This window comes from Megalops cyprinoides, chromosome 2 (genome assembly GCF_013368585.1).
Source record: "Megalops cyprinoides isolate fMegCyp1 chromosome 2, fMegCyp1.pri, whole genome shotgun sequence".
NCBI lineage: Eukaryota > Metazoa > Chordata > Actinopteri > Elopiformes > Megalopidae > Megalops > Megalops cyprinoides.
This window is the reverse complement of record NC_050584.1, coordinates 49,671,493-49,688,020: the sequence shown is the minus strand read 5'-3', so window position 1 is coordinate 49,688,020 and position 16,528 is coordinate 49,671,493. Positions and strand designations below refer to the sequence as shown.

Sequence of the window (16,528 nt, the reverse complement as noted above, 5' to 3'; positions counted from 1 at the left end):
TTTAAAAGGAATGAAGCCAGTCTTGTTGTGTTTACAGACTAGAGAATGAGGCTTTCCTGAAGCATTACACAAACAGATGATGCTGCTCCACCTGGCAGCAGCAGATAGGGACCTTATCGAACCCTGGCAGGTAGCCACCAGAAAGAGTGGCCTTAATGATAAGCTCTGAAGAGAACTTAGACTATTCCAGAGTGACACTTTTTAAGTGTGTTTTTTAATGCGGTGAGGGGAGTGTTTATGGGAGGCCAACGATAAGAGTGGAGCCAGTTAGTATAGGGCCTAACTCGTGTCCTAGATCCTGACCCCCCCCCCCCCCCCCCCCCCCACCATCGTGTGAAGACATGGAAAGTCATTAACAAGTGCCCCCTTTGTTGCCGAACAAACACAGATGGTATTTGACTCATGCATTGGGGATTAGCTGAACTCTGGGCTGGCCAGGAGGCGCCCTGGATACAAAGAGGTACAACTTTGTGTGGGTGTCAGAACTGCACGCGAGGCAGTGGGCTGGGCTGCACCCCTCTCCCGGTCAGCGCCGAGGGACAGAACAAGCGCCTGTTTGTTCTCCCGCCCTGGTAGTCAGCATCCCATCGTCTGCCTGAACATGAGGTCAACAGCGGATCTGTTTGACATGCGGGATGATGGAAATGTTCAGTGATACAAAAGTAGCGGCAGCATCATGCCTCCATACCACCACATCAGACGACAGATTCTTAACAGGCCTTCATTTAAGACAGCCCAAGGGAGCTGATTGATTCGTAGCAAGTGAAGGCTATGTTTTGGGAGTAACACGGAAAATGGAGTCCCACAATGGTGATGGAAGTGTAGAATGCTGTCAACATTTTCATTCTTCTGAGGCTGATAGAGTTTGAATAATATTCTTATCCTCACCTTAAAACCGGCAGGTGTTTCTGTTTTCTTTTAATCAGTCCACTCTCTCTTCTTCATACTTTGTGCATTTGAATGCCTGTCCGCAGCCTCGTTGGCTGTGAGAATGGGGAACACCTGCAGGAAACCCACCTGTTTGCTCCAGAGCCTTGACCTTGCCTTTCTTTTGGGATTTGCTTGTGTGTTGAATTCCTGCTCCAACCAATAGGGGTTAAGGTCCTTTAACACAGAGCAAATATGCAGCTGAGTCATAGCAGGCTAATGATTTACCACCACATAAAGGCAGCATTCTTGGTGTTCTGGGTCACTTCACACTTGCACAGAGGTTATTGGTGTTTATATTAAATCTGCTTGCTGTTATTACAGATGGAGTCACCAAGGTCGCAAGGCAAAAACAAACCAGTGTTTCCTCTAGCAATCTCCAGAGACTGAAAGATTTTTTTGCATCATTATGCTAGCTACAATCTAGCTGGTTCATTGCACATTTAAATTTGCTCCTTCAGAATATGAGGATTGATTTTTGATCAGAAATTGCCAGTTAACAGAAAAATCTTGAAAATCTAACTAGTCCCATGGAAGTGCAGTATAGTGGAAGAAGTTGCATATTCGGTTGGTTCTGTTTTAATTCATACATGTACATACGTAACATCGTTTAGTCATACCATGGATATATCAGTTAAGAGTTGGGAACTGAATCTGTGGCTGCAGTTACAATTACTTAATTCAGTTTTATAGGTTTTCTTTATGTAAAAGGTGTTTAAGTGGTGGTTTCTGTCAATGTTTGGAGAACAGTGAACAGCTGAAAAGCAACTGATTTTTTGAAGAGCAGCTGGCTTTCACAAGGAGTGAAAATCAGCTACTCATCAGCATCATCTCAACCCAGCTTTAAAGAGACTGTCAGCAAAATGACTTATCCACAATATTTTTTTCTTTTGCCCATACTGATTACTTATGTAACAGGGACTCCTGTGTTACCAGTGTCCTTATAAATCAAATTATTTTCCAAGAACTCAGTTACCTCCACTGCTATCCCCCCCCCAAAGTCTACTGCTATGTACTGGCTCACTGCCACCTGGCCCACAAGGAAAAATAGTGGAAACTGTAAACACTCTGTAGTCTTTTTTTCTCTCTCTCTCATCAAGCCCCACAGCTTGGCAAAACACATACCTTTTAGTGTGGATGTCGTCTGAGAGAATCCACTTGTAAATGTTTACCATAGTAATAGACCTTGCAAGGTCTTGTTCTTTACAGGAAAGAAGACTGTTATTTTGAGCTGTTGTGGGTGCTGCTGGTTTGGAATGAACAAGTCCAAGCACACAGGTCTTTGCTGTTATGTTGAGACGTGTTGAGTCTTGAGTAATGCAGTGGCAGTGGATCAGTCACTGGAACAGAGGCCAGAGCTAAGAGACCCTCTTCTTCACATTCTCAGCAAAGTTTGTTTCAGCTGGAAGAAAAAATGTAAAGGGTCCATGAAATCACAAATGTAATAGCTTTATGTATATGACAGTGATTTTAGAGGGATCAATTATAAATCTTTGCATCTTTGCTGGAGAAATGTATTTGGTGTTTTGTTTATCTTGTAGGCTAGGTAGTGGTAGTGAAAAGGGAGATTTAACTTTGAAATTCTGGTGCTGTTAACATCCATATGGCAGTGCAGACACAGTAAACCATTAAGATTACTGTGTTGGTTACAGTCAGCTAATTTAAAATTGAAACACCTGGCTAATGATTTTTGAAAACTATGTTTTAAAGTGAACTGGGGTGTTAAAGAAAGCAGTATTAAATGTAATTAGATTAAAATACCCTGTAATGTGTATCCTGCCAATGTGTAAAAATACAGACAGCGCTGGTTTGTTTTTAGTCTATTGTAAAAATTTGATTTAACTCATTATATTGTCCCCTGCCTTTAAACATTGAACTTTGACATTAACACACCCTCGGTGAGATGATAGCTGTAAAGGACTTTTGATAAAATTCCGTTTGTGATGTCAACCATGGAGTAACAGGCCTAGTCTGAAGATCATCAGTAGTTGTAAACTGAATCTGCCAGGCCATTTACTGACCCTACGGGACTGTTTCTTTGTTGGGTTGGTTAACAATCATGTAGAATGACAGGGCTAACATTCAGGACAGATTTATTAGTCCCTAATTAATTCCTTCCTTTCTGTTTGTTTAATTTCTTTGTTAGGATTAATGGAAACATAATGCATAGGATGGGATCAAAGTGATCTTCTGTTCCTGTTCTCCAGCAGCAGCCTATAAGTGAATGAAGGTCCACTCTCATGATGTTTAGGGAATTTAAAGTAAGGTGGACACCTTTAGGGCTTGTGTTGCAAAATGCTGAGTAGTGTTGTCAGACATGCAGACATCCAAACTGCTCAGAGTTGTTTATGCCAGTTCTGAGGTCTGAGGTCACATTAAACAGATTTCCAGCTAAATTTGCAGTGCTTTAGATGAGTATGTTATTGTCAAGTTAAGTCAAGAGAGCTTTATTGTCAGGCCATCCATATGCATGTAAGCTTTAAAACATTTTAATAGTTAAGTGAATGGTGTCACATAGATGTTCTCTGTCAGTAGACAGAACATGTCTTCAGGTTTTAGGACTCTTTCTATTGCTTGGTAATGAGCAGTAAGTGGGCCTGTTATAAGTCCCCTTCATGTGGGACATCAGCTGAATTAGGCCAGCTAAGGCCTAGGTTTAAAGATCCATCAGGAATGAAGCTCTTTGGCAGTATTCACAGTATTATGTTCAAAAAATATTCGCTGGCAAGAAACAGAATGCTGGCAAGATGTTTTCGTTGATCTTTTCTATCCTTAATTTATTGGGATTTTCCTCAATGGCTGGGGAGAGATAGTGTGAGTTTCATGTCTGGTCTTCGTATTGTTTGGACCTTGGGGGTGGAGTGGATGCCACGGTTATGAACATCATTATCACTAGACACAGCCCCACATTCTCAACCTGGTGTGTCATGTCTGATTCCAATCAGGTATCACACAAGACCCCATAAAACACTCTAGAACAATGGGCTGTCCTTGCAGTTACCAAGGCCCGACAGCTCACATTGTAAAAATTCCTTTTATTGAGCATTCATGACTCTCGTGCTGCTACTGATGGGTACAGTATTTATACTTCTGTGTAGATCATTGGAAGAAATGCTCTGTTAAGCATGAAAAGTGTGTTCTGCAGTAAAAAGTAGCCAGTCCAGCTTTTGTCTCCTCCCCTATTGATCATTGTTTTTAAAGGTGTCATCATGTTTCCGTAGTAGTGAGTGCATCTTTATGATATTTTTGTGTCTTCCTCTTGTTCTCCAGGCGTCTTGAAGGACTACCTGCGGGAGTTGCCCTCTCCCCTGATAACTAAGCAGCTGTACGAGGCCGTTCTGGACTCCATGGCTAAGAGGCCCCTGCGCATTGGCGCCAAGGGGTGCGAGAATGACCCTGCAGACTCTGAGCACACCGTCAGCCTCCTTGAGATCCTCCCGGAGGTGGAGAAGGTTGGTGTACGCGTGACAAGAGTAACAGTGGTGTCCAATTCAGTGGCTTGTTCCATTTAGACAGATGCAGTGAAATGTTTCTGTTGTTTTGGGCAGTGATGTTCTCACCATTTATTGCAGAAAGTTGCGCACTGCACCTTAAGTTTTGTTTGGGCTCCTTGACATTCCTGCCATGGCCACAGCTCACAGATGACATTGGTTGTGGGCCCGCAGCTGCTAGCAGGCATAAACATACTTTGACTGGGTCCTGATAGTGGGTTCCTTGAGGTCTGGATGTACAAACGTGTTGCGAGAAGACGGCTTGGACCAGCTAAGCCCTCGCCTGCCTCAGTGGTGGAATAGAGCTTCCCCTTTTCTGTCAACCTGACCATGGTCAACCTTGAGCCTTAATGAAATCTTCTTGTAAACTTGTTATATATTAGCCATATTATATCCTGTACTTTATCTGTTACTTTAACCTGACTATGCTGACTTATGTTATTTGTGTTGTCTGTTGCCGGTGGCAGGTTACCTTGCGGAAGCTGCTGGACCATCTGAAGCTGGTCGCCTCCCACCACGAGGTGAACAAAATGACATGTCAGAACCTGGCTGTCTGCTTTGGACCAGTATTGCTGAGCCAGCGCCAGGAGGCTTCCTGCCACAGCAATCGGGTCTTCATCGACTCTGAGGAGCTGGCCAGCGCCCTGCACTTCAAGAAGCACATTGAGGTGCTGCACTACCTCCTGCAGCTTTGGCCAGGTACAGTGCCCAGGGCTCCTACATCTCATTCTCTCCTCTGTGCTCCTGTTTTGTTTCAATTGTGTGTTTTTTTTTTTTTTCTGGATTGACTGTGAGTTTGTGTGACTTGTCCAATTCTTGAGACTGTCAGTTTGAATACCTTGTTTGGTTGGAGAAACGTTCTCAAAATCATACGATACTCTAAAATAATAACCAGGAAAGTCCTGTTACCATTCTGAGCACAGATTTCTTCCAGCCATGTCAATTCATCTTTAACATCAAGGTTAATGATTTTATGTCTCTGATTTCTATGCTTACCTGGGTGCAAATGGCTTTTTGTTACTGTAGTATGTGTTATACATGGAATAGTCAGCAAAATACCTCATCATGATTTAAAAGCCTACTGTTAACAAGCCTTCTAAGTTATACTCTGGATCACCATTTCATAAATTGCCATCCAGAACACACACCCTTACACCTTGTAGTTGAAGATTGTCATTTGTCTCTTAGTATGCCAAGATACATCGAGTAGTTAATTCCCCCTTTGCCTGAAGTGAGATGTGTTGAATGGTATGTTTATTAGCTGAGCAAGGGATAGGCATTGAGTGTAGAATTACAGAAAGGTTTAGGAATTGAAGGTTATGTAAATATGAAGGAAAATAAGTGAACCCCTTGAAATGCCTCCGCTACGTTAATAATAATCTGACCAGTGTTTGTGTTACCACTTGATGTGGCTGTATATACAAGGACTAGCATGTAACATCCATATAGTGCTTCCTTTTACATTAAAAATAACCTTGGACCACCTAAAATAAATGTGTCATACTAATTCTTAGACAGTGTGGCTTTAATTACAGATAGCAGACATGTTACAGATGAAGATATGAAGGGTGGGTATTGCCAACCTTCCAGTTAGGTATTGATTCGGAAACCCTTGTCAGATTACAGTCCCAGTCCTTGGAAACCCAAGTGTAGCTCTGACCCTGACCCAACTGTAATTTAACACTGGCTCAAGCTGTAATCTAATATTCACATTACTCCCACCTTGACGTCGACTTGCTTGGTTTCAAAAAGCGGTGCACACCATCTATAATTAAGGGCCACTCCTAACCTAACCTTAAGCCCAGAGCTTCACCCTAACATTTCACAGTCATTAGGTTAAATTTTCAGCTTGTGTGAAGTCCCGCCTTCAGACTTAGGATGTGAGCAAGGACTAGGCCCTCCTCTGTGACTGTGTGCTTTAGCGAGTGTGTTTGAGGAACAAGCAGGTGGTCAGGGACGGGTTATGCGGTGGGGTTGTGCGGAGGAAAGAGGAGCTGGGTGGGTGGAAGCACGTGAAGGCCAGGGTATTTTTAGATTGTCAGGGACGTTGCAGTGGTTGTTGTGCTGGAGGCCTCTCTAGTCCTCACATGATGAGACACTTTGGGAGTTCAGGTTGTTTTTCCCCCTCCATATCCAGGGATCAACCACAAAGCTTCCAGATGTTTAACATTTCCTCTGTCCATGCTTCCAGGAAGTAGAACTGTTTTTTACATGGTGCCATGAGCTTAGACACACAGATGAAATCAAGACCCTAGTAGCTTTGAGTTTTAACTTGATGTTCTTTTTTTATAATGGTTGTTTCCTGTAAAATTGCCTTTAAAAGTACCTGCACACTTGGCAGCAGGACACCAGACACCAGACATTAAAAGTACTGTTGTAGTACCTGTTTGCTTCAATGATGTTGCTCTCCTTAGCAGCAGAATTGTGCAGATTGATTTCATGGAATTTTTTTGTTTCACCACTGAATATAGGAAGCAGCTAAAGGTGGCGAAGAGTTAGTTACACACTGATTGTAAAGAGGAGGACAGGTAACTGAGCCATGGCTGTGTCTGAGTGCTCAAAACTAAACAGAGCTCAGTCATTTTATGGATGAAAAAAATGTGCTAATGTTTTTTTGTATGCTGTTTTTATTTCCCTTTTTACATCCTGGCAGGGCTGTATTTTTTGGTGTGGACTCAGAAGTCTGTTGTGTGTTAATTTAAGGATAGATTCATATAACTCCCAACATATATATAACACCTGATAGGACAATTACTCACATACAGCAGTACTATATAAACAGTAGAAAACTCAGACAGTTCCCCTCTGCAAGTATTTTTAGGGACATGAGCATTTGACTTTGTAGGCTTATTCACATGAATCTTCTTGTGACTCATGATGTCATGACTTATGTAATCACCACAAATGAAATTTTCAGACATGTTTGCAGAGTGGATTTGGCATGTTTCTCTGCTGCATGGCTTGTAACCCCCCCCCCCCCCCCATCTCTCCATGCTTCAGACTGTGAAAAGTGGCAGAGTAACCCTTTCCCTCTCTCTTCCTTAGTGGTGGACACCCAAGGCAAGACCTCTACCCCTGTGAAGGAGCCCCCAGCAGAACTATCTCCGGCCGCCCCTCAATACCTGCGCAGGAGGAGGGAGCGTCCCCAGATTTTGAATCTGAGTGAGGCAGAGATGGCAGGAGTTCTGCGCCCCAAACCCGGGAGACTGGACAGCCCCAGCAACCGTTACGCCGGGGACTGGAGCTGCTGTGGGGAGAGCTACTTCCAGCCCCTGAAGGAGAGCACCAGTGAGGATGCCGACTATGACGACGTGCCATCGGAGGACACTGAGAGCGCAGAGGAGGGGCTGGAAAGGCAGGAGCAGGAGACCCAGGCGCTGGAGGAGAAGGACACACCGGAGGAGGTGGAGGGGGAGCCGGAGGAGACTGGCCAGCCTGAGGAATCCACCAATCACATTTTGTCAACCCAGGAGCACCTAGCCAAAGAGCACACCTATCAGGCCTATATGAAAATCCAGGAGATCAGCCCAGTTCTGAGCAACAGAGTCAACCTCAAGGACCTGCAGGAGAGCATTGACACTTTGATCGGGAACTTGGAGAGGGAGCTGAATAAGAACAAGTTCAACGTAGGCTACTGACTGAATGAACAAGCTAAGAAATGAGCTATAATAAGCACAGGTGTGGGACTCAGGCCTGGCTGGGGCCACACTGCTGCCAGCTGCACGCTTCTATACTATTGTGAGACTGGCATTTCTCTCTCGCCCGTCTCTGTGAGTTTCCCTACCTGCCATAGGCATTCCTTCAATGTTTTCCGGTGACTGTTTAGGGTGTCGTTTGGTTTTGTTCGGTTTGTTTGTTTTTCTTCTTATTAGAAGAATCCATTGACCCCAAGGGGTGTAAAAGGTGCCTTAATTGTGTAAAGGTGGTACACGTGGCAGTGGAGAGCTTTTGAGGTACATGTATGTTATGTAAACCAATGCACTTATGAAGCTGGGAGAGCTTGGGCAAGCAGATGCAGGCTGTGGACTGAACTGTGGTGAACACCAGTGGCTAACAAACCCTCCCCCAGCATGCTTGAGGCATTGCAGGGGCCTGAGTGGTGGTTCTCGTGCAGGAAGAGCCTGAGGTAGACAGTTATCAATAAATTAATTTGTCAATTCAAAGGAACTATACAGTGATAAATAATTATGAGATGTGATAAATGTTCATTAGGTGCTAAACATATTGTGCTTCTTCTAAGCATAAATGGTACGTGTTGTATCATATTGGAAAAAATGGTTTCTCTGTCACTGTGTACATGCAAAGATTTTTATGTTCTATTTTTGTAACCCCTTATCTATATATATTTTTTTCTTTGATTAAATGTGGACACAAGCAGCTTTTATGATGCACAGAGTGGCAAAAGCCAACTATCAGAGAGACTTAATTGCCTGGCAACCCACTGTTCATAGAAGCAGTCATTATAGTGGAGACTTCACATCCTATGACAGAACATTGGTTACTTAATAATTTAATAAAATTCAACTATCCAGGGATCCAGAATTATCAGTATTTAACAAGCACGCGCGTGCGCACACGCACGCACACATACACACGCACGCACACACACACACACACACACACACACACATATAAATTGTATTTGCAGTATATTTTATTCGTCAGCTTATTTTTCCATATTGATATTTAAATGTTCTCAATTACCTTTTAGTATTGTTGACATATAGTAACAATCTCATATAATGGATTGCTTTGTCCTCAAGCTACCTGTACCTTTCATGTTAAAATGTGTTATGCTTTGAAATAATTTGTGGGACTAATGAAACTATTTTAGTGTAAAAATATAAGTGTTGAATATTCATATTCTAAGAAAGGCTTTTTTGTTCAATCTGAATATATTTGGTATGTATTTAGTCACTGTTTGTATGGACTTTATTGATGATTGTTGGTTTAACTTTACTGAACGTTACATGGTCAGAAGCTTTACATGCAAAAACAAGCTTGTTTCACCCTTTGCTGTCCAGGGTGTTTATAGCTGTACATATTGTGTTGTTTTGTCATTGTTTTTTACTCTGTTCATTTTTCCTTTGGCAGCTGCTCACACATGATGTTCAATTGTAAATTTGAAATGTAAAAACTTAAATTAAATTTGTCCCAGAAACCAGTTTTGATTGGTCAGTGTATAAGTGTATAATGTCTGGATATTTTAAGAGTATTGTGAGCACCCTCTAGGCACTGCCATGCACCACTGAAAGCAAAGGCAAGCAGGGTCTGTGCCATCCGTCAGGTTCATGTCAGTGCGCTTCCCTCTCTCTCTTCTCAGTGTTGTATAGTATTGTACAATGTGAGCTGGTTCTACTTTTCTTTGTATAAATGCATTCCTCACAGCTCATTATTAAAACAGCTATATAAATATATGTATTAGTTTTTTTTGTTGTTGTTTGTTTGTTTTTATCCTGGAACAGACACCCAATGTGATGAAAGTATCACTGAATGGTAAGATATTACTGTGTATTGATTGGGGAAGAAATAAATGTATTATCATATTAAAGTATATATTTCACATGTGCATTGTGTGCAAGATCTGTTGTTTGCTTTACATGGTTTGGCTGATTGATGTATTGAAGTTGAACGATTGCATCTGTCAAATGTTACAGACAGTGGAGGTGACATTCACTCATTTTACCTGCCCAGCATCCTGTCACTACTAAACTCCTGTGCTGCCACATGATCATCCAGCTGGTAATTCAGGTGTGGTCTTTTACAGTGATACAGCTGAAAAAGAGCTGACTGTGATGAAACTGGATGGGGAAGACCCCCATAGTCTCCATAGTTGTAGGAAATCCCCACACCTTCATGCGGGGATAATCCCACCAGAAAACATTGTTATACTGCACTAATGATCAATGAAAGTGCACTACAAACATGTTAGCCTGCAGATACATGGAAATTTTAGGCTTTTTATAGTATTGCATGCATTACAAAATGGTACTGGATTTGAGTCTTTTTTTATGTGGTTTTTGTGGGCTCTCTGAAAATGGCTGTATGTAAGTAACTGTAATATAAGCACTCTGTGTCCTTAAAGGTGTGTTTTTGTGATGCCATGGAACTGAGAAAATTTCCTCTGGCCATACCAAAGCAGGCCTGGATAAGCATTTTGTCTGATGAAGAGCCAAACCCTTCATTAAGTATTTCTAGATGTTGTATCAGCATTATAAAATTAGAATTTAATTCATGCCGTCTCTTATTTCAAGCTCCTCAATGTGTGTGTACTTTAGGATATTGGGCAAGTGAATGAGAGCGATTTAGACAGACAGGAGGAAGTTGTTTCTGTTTGTGAGCAGTAGAGTGCGTAAGATCAGGAGGATATGGCTGAAAAGGCCAAAACTCCCACTGTCTCTTTTGAATGGTTAGGTGTTTGACACTTACAAAATTTCAACGTACTGAAGCATAAATGACTCAGGTCTGTGTTACAAAACTTTATGCCATTTAAATCTTAGTATTCTGTTCACTTCACAGAAACTATCTTGTCTGCCTTATAAAATGATAAAGTGTAGCCGGGTGAGCTCCACAGAATGGACTGGAAGAGTAGTCCTGAGTAACTGCATGTGTAAATAAACTTAAGTAGTCAGTTTTAAAATTTTTATAAAGTAAGCCACCATGATATTGTGTGACTGACATTATATCTAGCTATTAGAATATTATTTAACAATTGTATCATCACACTTGATGATGATATAAGCAGATGATACAAGCAGACTGATATTTTATTTTAAATCAGCCAGAGTCAAAATAAGAAAGAATACCTTCTGGCTGTTTTGTCATGTTATACTGTTATTGAATATCTGGCAGTCTGTTCCAGTGAACTGATGTGAACTTTTGTTCTAATTTAATTTGAAAGTGCTTTAGGCCCTTTTGTAAACATCCTTGACAGCCACCTGCACGTGTGAAACAGGACCCTGTGGAGCAGGGTCTGGTTGTGGCTGAACTCTGTGAGACAGTAAAGACCCTGCCTGACTGTCTGCCGCAAAGAGAGGTGATAATCTCACAAAGAAATTCTACCCCTCCGAAATCACAGAGGCACACCTGGGAACGTATCCACTTAGAGGTCAGATTCAGTTAGGCCTTGGTTTCATTACCTGAGGAGACACACACATACACACATATATACAAGTTCTAGTTTTATGGCTGACTACCATAAAAAGATTGTGATCAAAGTTTTGTTCTGTCTTTTTTGATTGTATAAATGTAATAGAGATTGGGAGAAATATGCAACTATATAATTGCTGGGAACCATTCAGGGTGGACATTCCATGCTTGAAGTATCCTTCAGTAGGAAGCCTGCTAATAAAAGGCGTAGAAAAGGCCATTCACTTTTGATGTTTTTCTTTTTTCTTCTCTCTGGACCCAGTCTCTACTTGGCAACTCATCTGAGACCTGCGTGGCTGCTCTCTGACAAAACACTGACAGACACTGCTGGTGACAGTGTCCAGGAGTGGTGAGAGCGGTGATTAGATCCGTACTGAGGGCCTCACACACCACAGCCCATAAAACACTCTCTGCCGCAGGCCTTCAGGCCTTGACCTTTGGGATTAATTCCTTCTACTGTCATTCAGGTCCTGTGTATTTCATTTTAATAAGCCTAATCCTACTTAGAATTGCACCCAAAAATTAATCTCCTCATCCCCCAAAAGAAACCCGCTTCACATTGCATAGATAAAAGAAGGCTCAATTAGAAATTATTTGTGAGATTAAATAAAAGATTTCTTCACTATGCATATGGTAAACAATCACTAGTATAGTGGTTCATTTTTCAATATTTTGCCATTAACTTTCTAACCAACTACAATATGAGTGCGTGACTTTGTTGCCTGAAGTGTAGAGGCATTACAAATGATTTTCAAGGAAGCAATGATGTCATGCAACTGGTATTTTTTTAAGGTATGATATCATTGGTCTGCTCTGAAGGAGTGACATTGATCTGGTGTTTTCTCTTCTTCAGTAATGCTTGAAACTCAAGTTACGCGAGAGCCTTTTAGAGTGAAAGTTAGATGATAAGGCCACCTCGTGTCTTCCAGCAGAGCTATGGGCTGTGTCAGAATTACATCAGACACACCAGCACCTCTCAAAAGTGGAAAGTAGGACAGGAAGGGGAGAGGGCTGTGACATCATTCTAAAAATAAAGGTTGCTTGATAGTGTGAAGGATGACTCTCCACCCAGAATGTTTCACTGTCAGCAGGAAGCAGATGGAAGCACAAAGTTTACCTATACAATAAGCTATTATAATTCCATTTAAAAGTTCTGCACATAGAAACCATGCAGGTCTAGGGCAGCATTCCACTAAAACAAAGGTTTCCTAAAGTCCCATAAATTACATACTTCCAACATGTACCCCTAAGTATCATGCCCCAACCCTGACGTTTTGGATTTGCTCTTTACTTTCATAAATAATATTTACATTTGTATAACTAGAATAAAGCCAGAATAAAGACCACTGAACCCTCACCTCACCCTCAACTTTCCTCACAAACCTTTGAGTACATTTCAGCGTTCATTTCTTAGGCATGCAATGTCAAGTCCACCACTACATTCTAATGCAAATATTCCATTTTTATTGATACATAATCCGTATTTTTATTTTAAATTTCCCTTGCTCTAAGACAAGTTTTTCCCATGGAAACTAGTTATAATTTCTCTAAGAGACACAGCCAGGAAAACAAGCATTACAATATACTGTACACGGCCCTCAGTAATAAACCCCTAATTAACAAGGAACAAACATGATTTAACAGGAAAAAATCAAGAATTGGATCTTTTTTTTGCATGAAAGAATTAAAAGTGTTACACTACAATCTTCAAACATTGTACAGCTTTGTACAGAACAGTCATATTTTCACAAGTGGTTATTGTTGACAACTGTCACTTCATTGCTCCAAAAATACAACTTTAACATGACAGGCAGCTAACGAGTGAATTATGACCTAAAATTATATACAAAACAATGAACATGTGCTGGTGTGTACTTCTAAGAGGAATATTCCCAACAAGGCATTTACCTGACTCAATAGTTACACTATTATTAATATTATTCCAATTATTGTATCTCTCATGACTAACCACTAACTTATTTGGGTTATGTTTATTGGAACAAAGGTGTTTGCATGACTTGTCATAGTCAGAATACTTTAATATTCAGGTTAACAAAGGAATATTAATGTCCATGTAAATGTAATCACTATCATACTGGAATTCCCATTTTCAGCCAAGTTTGACCTTCTTGGCTGACCAAAACAGGTTTTTGGCAGAAATGTCCTGGCACATGTCAGGAGTTCATGACTCATTTTATCATAAATAGGGTTCTAGGACATAGATGCAAAACAGCCCCCAAACAAAACACACCTCCAGCCATATTTCACAGTAGGCATATTTTTTTCAACATATGGTTTGCCTATCCTACACAAAATATAAGAAGCATGCCCAAAGAGATGAGAGAGACATGTCCAAAAAGCATGAGAGAGACATGTCCAAAAAGCTAAATTTTTGTTTCATATGATATATGAAGTTATATAATATTGTTACAATTGTGTGGGTTAATAATTCTAGTAATTTCACAAAAACTTCAGTAGTCTGCAAAATTCAAGGTACCTCTTTTTGTCTGACTTCTCCCCTGAAACCCAAAAACAAATGCTACCCTTTATACAAGCTACCTCACGTGGCAGTTTTTGCTATCCTGTAGATGCCAGTTTTTCTTGGATATCTCCAGCTGTTGCCTTTGAATTTACACTTGCCTTCTGAACAACTTGTCTCACAGCTCCTGGTGGCAAGATGTAGTACACTTGCATTCACTTCCTGTCAGGACTACCACTGTACCAGCAGCCTTGAAGCAGTGTTGCTAAAAGAGGTATATTAAACATTTAAAACATTCTTTTATAGCCATATTCCAACTTGTGGAGATCAATGACTCTTTCACTGTTCTCTGAGCCAAACCATAATGACTCATGCTACAAATGAATCTCTTCTGTGTGTTGCTTTCTTTTTACCATAATTAAACAGGAAGCATTCAGATACCTCAGTATAGTTTCAGAAGCTTTCAAAGTAGAATGCTGGTATAGATCAATATTTGTTGATTCCTTGAGAGTGATTCCTTAAAAGTGTGAATGACTGTGACCCTCATGTTTTCTGGAATAATATATACTTTTTTGGGAATAATATAATTTTGCTCTCTGTGTTTCTGTGTCCTTTCTGCCAATTCAAAGCAAATTTAAGGGCATCTCTACTATGCCTATACTCTATGACACATTTTGGGCCATTATACCCACTTGGGGTATATTACAGTAACACTACCTAAAATTTTTGTTGTTAAACTACCTTTCCTGGTCCGTAGTGTTTGTTCATTTTTTTTAGTACCTCATTACATATAGTTTTATTTTTTGCTCATCAAAACTTTCAAAGACGGGTAACTTTTTAAAAAAATTCCAGCTTGTTATGTCTCTTAAAATGAAAACCATTCCATTTTTCTGTGGCCAAACTGACAAGGTATCTCACATGAATTACCAATTCGCAAAGTTGCACAGGGCAATATTGTGCTGCTGTGCAGCTGGACTTTGGTGAACATGTGTGAAATGTGAGTGCTGTTGCAGAGATTTAGCCTCCCCCCAACACACACAGACACACACAATCCCCCAGAGAGCAGAAAGACAGCACAATGCCCATGGAATAGCTTAATTCGACAGGCTGATTTACACCCCTCCTGCCCAGCACCTGCTCACATTGTTTCCCAGGACTAGGGGATCCTTTAAAGAAGGTCATAAAACAGGAATGCAGCCCCCCCACCCCACCCCCCACTCCCAAATGAAAGATTTGAGGGGAAATCACTAAGGATTAAAGGTGGAAATCAACAGACTCTGGCTGACTGAATGCCTCGTAGGGAAAAGACAGACTTCAAGGACCAGCAGTACATCATTCGTTTGCTTTGGACAAACTGGACAAGTGAAATTTTCAATTTCAGTTTTGCTGTGATATCCATTCATTAATGCTATCTACTCATTAACATCTCTCCTTAGTGAGACTAAACTGTGAAAAAGCCAAAGTTTGTAAAAGTTTACAACAACATGAGGATGCTTGGTCTGTCTTTCAGCTCCGGAATACATTCCATCGCTGTGCTCATCAGTGAGAGTGAACAAGTGGCTCCAGAAAAGCTGATAATTTAGAGAGGTCCCCGCTGAGTCCCATGCGCGTCTTTTGTCTCCCTCTCTGGTGGTGCCTGGGCCATATGGACGTCTGCCTCAGTGCAGTCTCTGACCCCTCTGACAGGTCTGTGAGTCATGGAAAGAGTGAAGTCACCCGTATAGTGTTTAATCTGCCCAGCTCTGCTGCATTTCATTTCCGCTCCACAGCCTGTGCTCGCTTACATGGCATCTGACCCAGTGAGCAAAACCTGGCAACAGGCAGCTGCTCGCTGCATAATGCAGGAGCCTTCCCCTCTTTAATATTAACCACCGGCTGTCACTGCTCAAAGCAGGCCTGTTTGCCGCCTCTTGACCTGGGCAGAAGTCATCCTTTTGTCCCAGGAAAAATCATGTCCAAAAAAAAGTAAATAAATACATAAATAACAATCCAGGTGGGGGTACTTCATACAGCAACGTATTTTAAGTTGCTGTATGAAGTACACTTCAAGATAGAAAAGGTGTTTTTAAAGATAAAGGACATTTCTTTATAATCCATATCAGTTTGGTTTTGAATTAAATTATTGAGATTTACATACCAGAAATGTGTAATAGTCTTACTGTTTAGCATTTTTCTTTGGTGCAGACATTTGCACAAATTAAGCCAATAGCAGGTATAATGCTAAACCACTGAGCAGCACTGCTATGTGACAAAAACAGTATGAATCAATAAAGCAGACACAGAGTAATCCATATCTTGTTTTGCTCTTTTCATGCAAAGACTCAAACTTAGTTCAAACCTTTTTGAATTCAAGTCTACATACAATCATATCATTTCGGAATGCTTCAAAAGGAAAAATAGTTATGTACTATGCCACCAAACCTGAGACGCACCAGTAAAATCACTTTAAATTCTAAAGTCTTTCCTCTACTGTCTATGAAGC

General features: G+C 41.1%; 1 protein-coding gene across 1 annotated transcript in view; it reads left to right on the top strand.

The window, feature by feature from the left end:
- syde2 (synapse defective 1, Rho GTPase, homolog 2 (C. elegans)) overlaps positions 1-9,180 on the top strand; it is a 32,638-nt gene extending 23,458 nt beyond the window's left edge. The window contains exons 5-7 of the mRNA XM_036521281.1: positions 4,198-4,379; positions 4,886-5,117; positions 7,464-9,180. Coding sequence (XP_036377174.1) covers positions 4,198-4,379; positions 4,886-5,117; positions 7,464-8,056 — 1,007 coding nt within the window. The 3' untranslated portion in view covers positions 8,057-9,180. The remainder of the gene's footprint in view (positions 1-4,197; positions 4,380-4,885; positions 5,118-7,463) is intronic.
- The last annotated feature ends 7,348 nt before the right edge of the window (positions 9,181-16,528 follow it).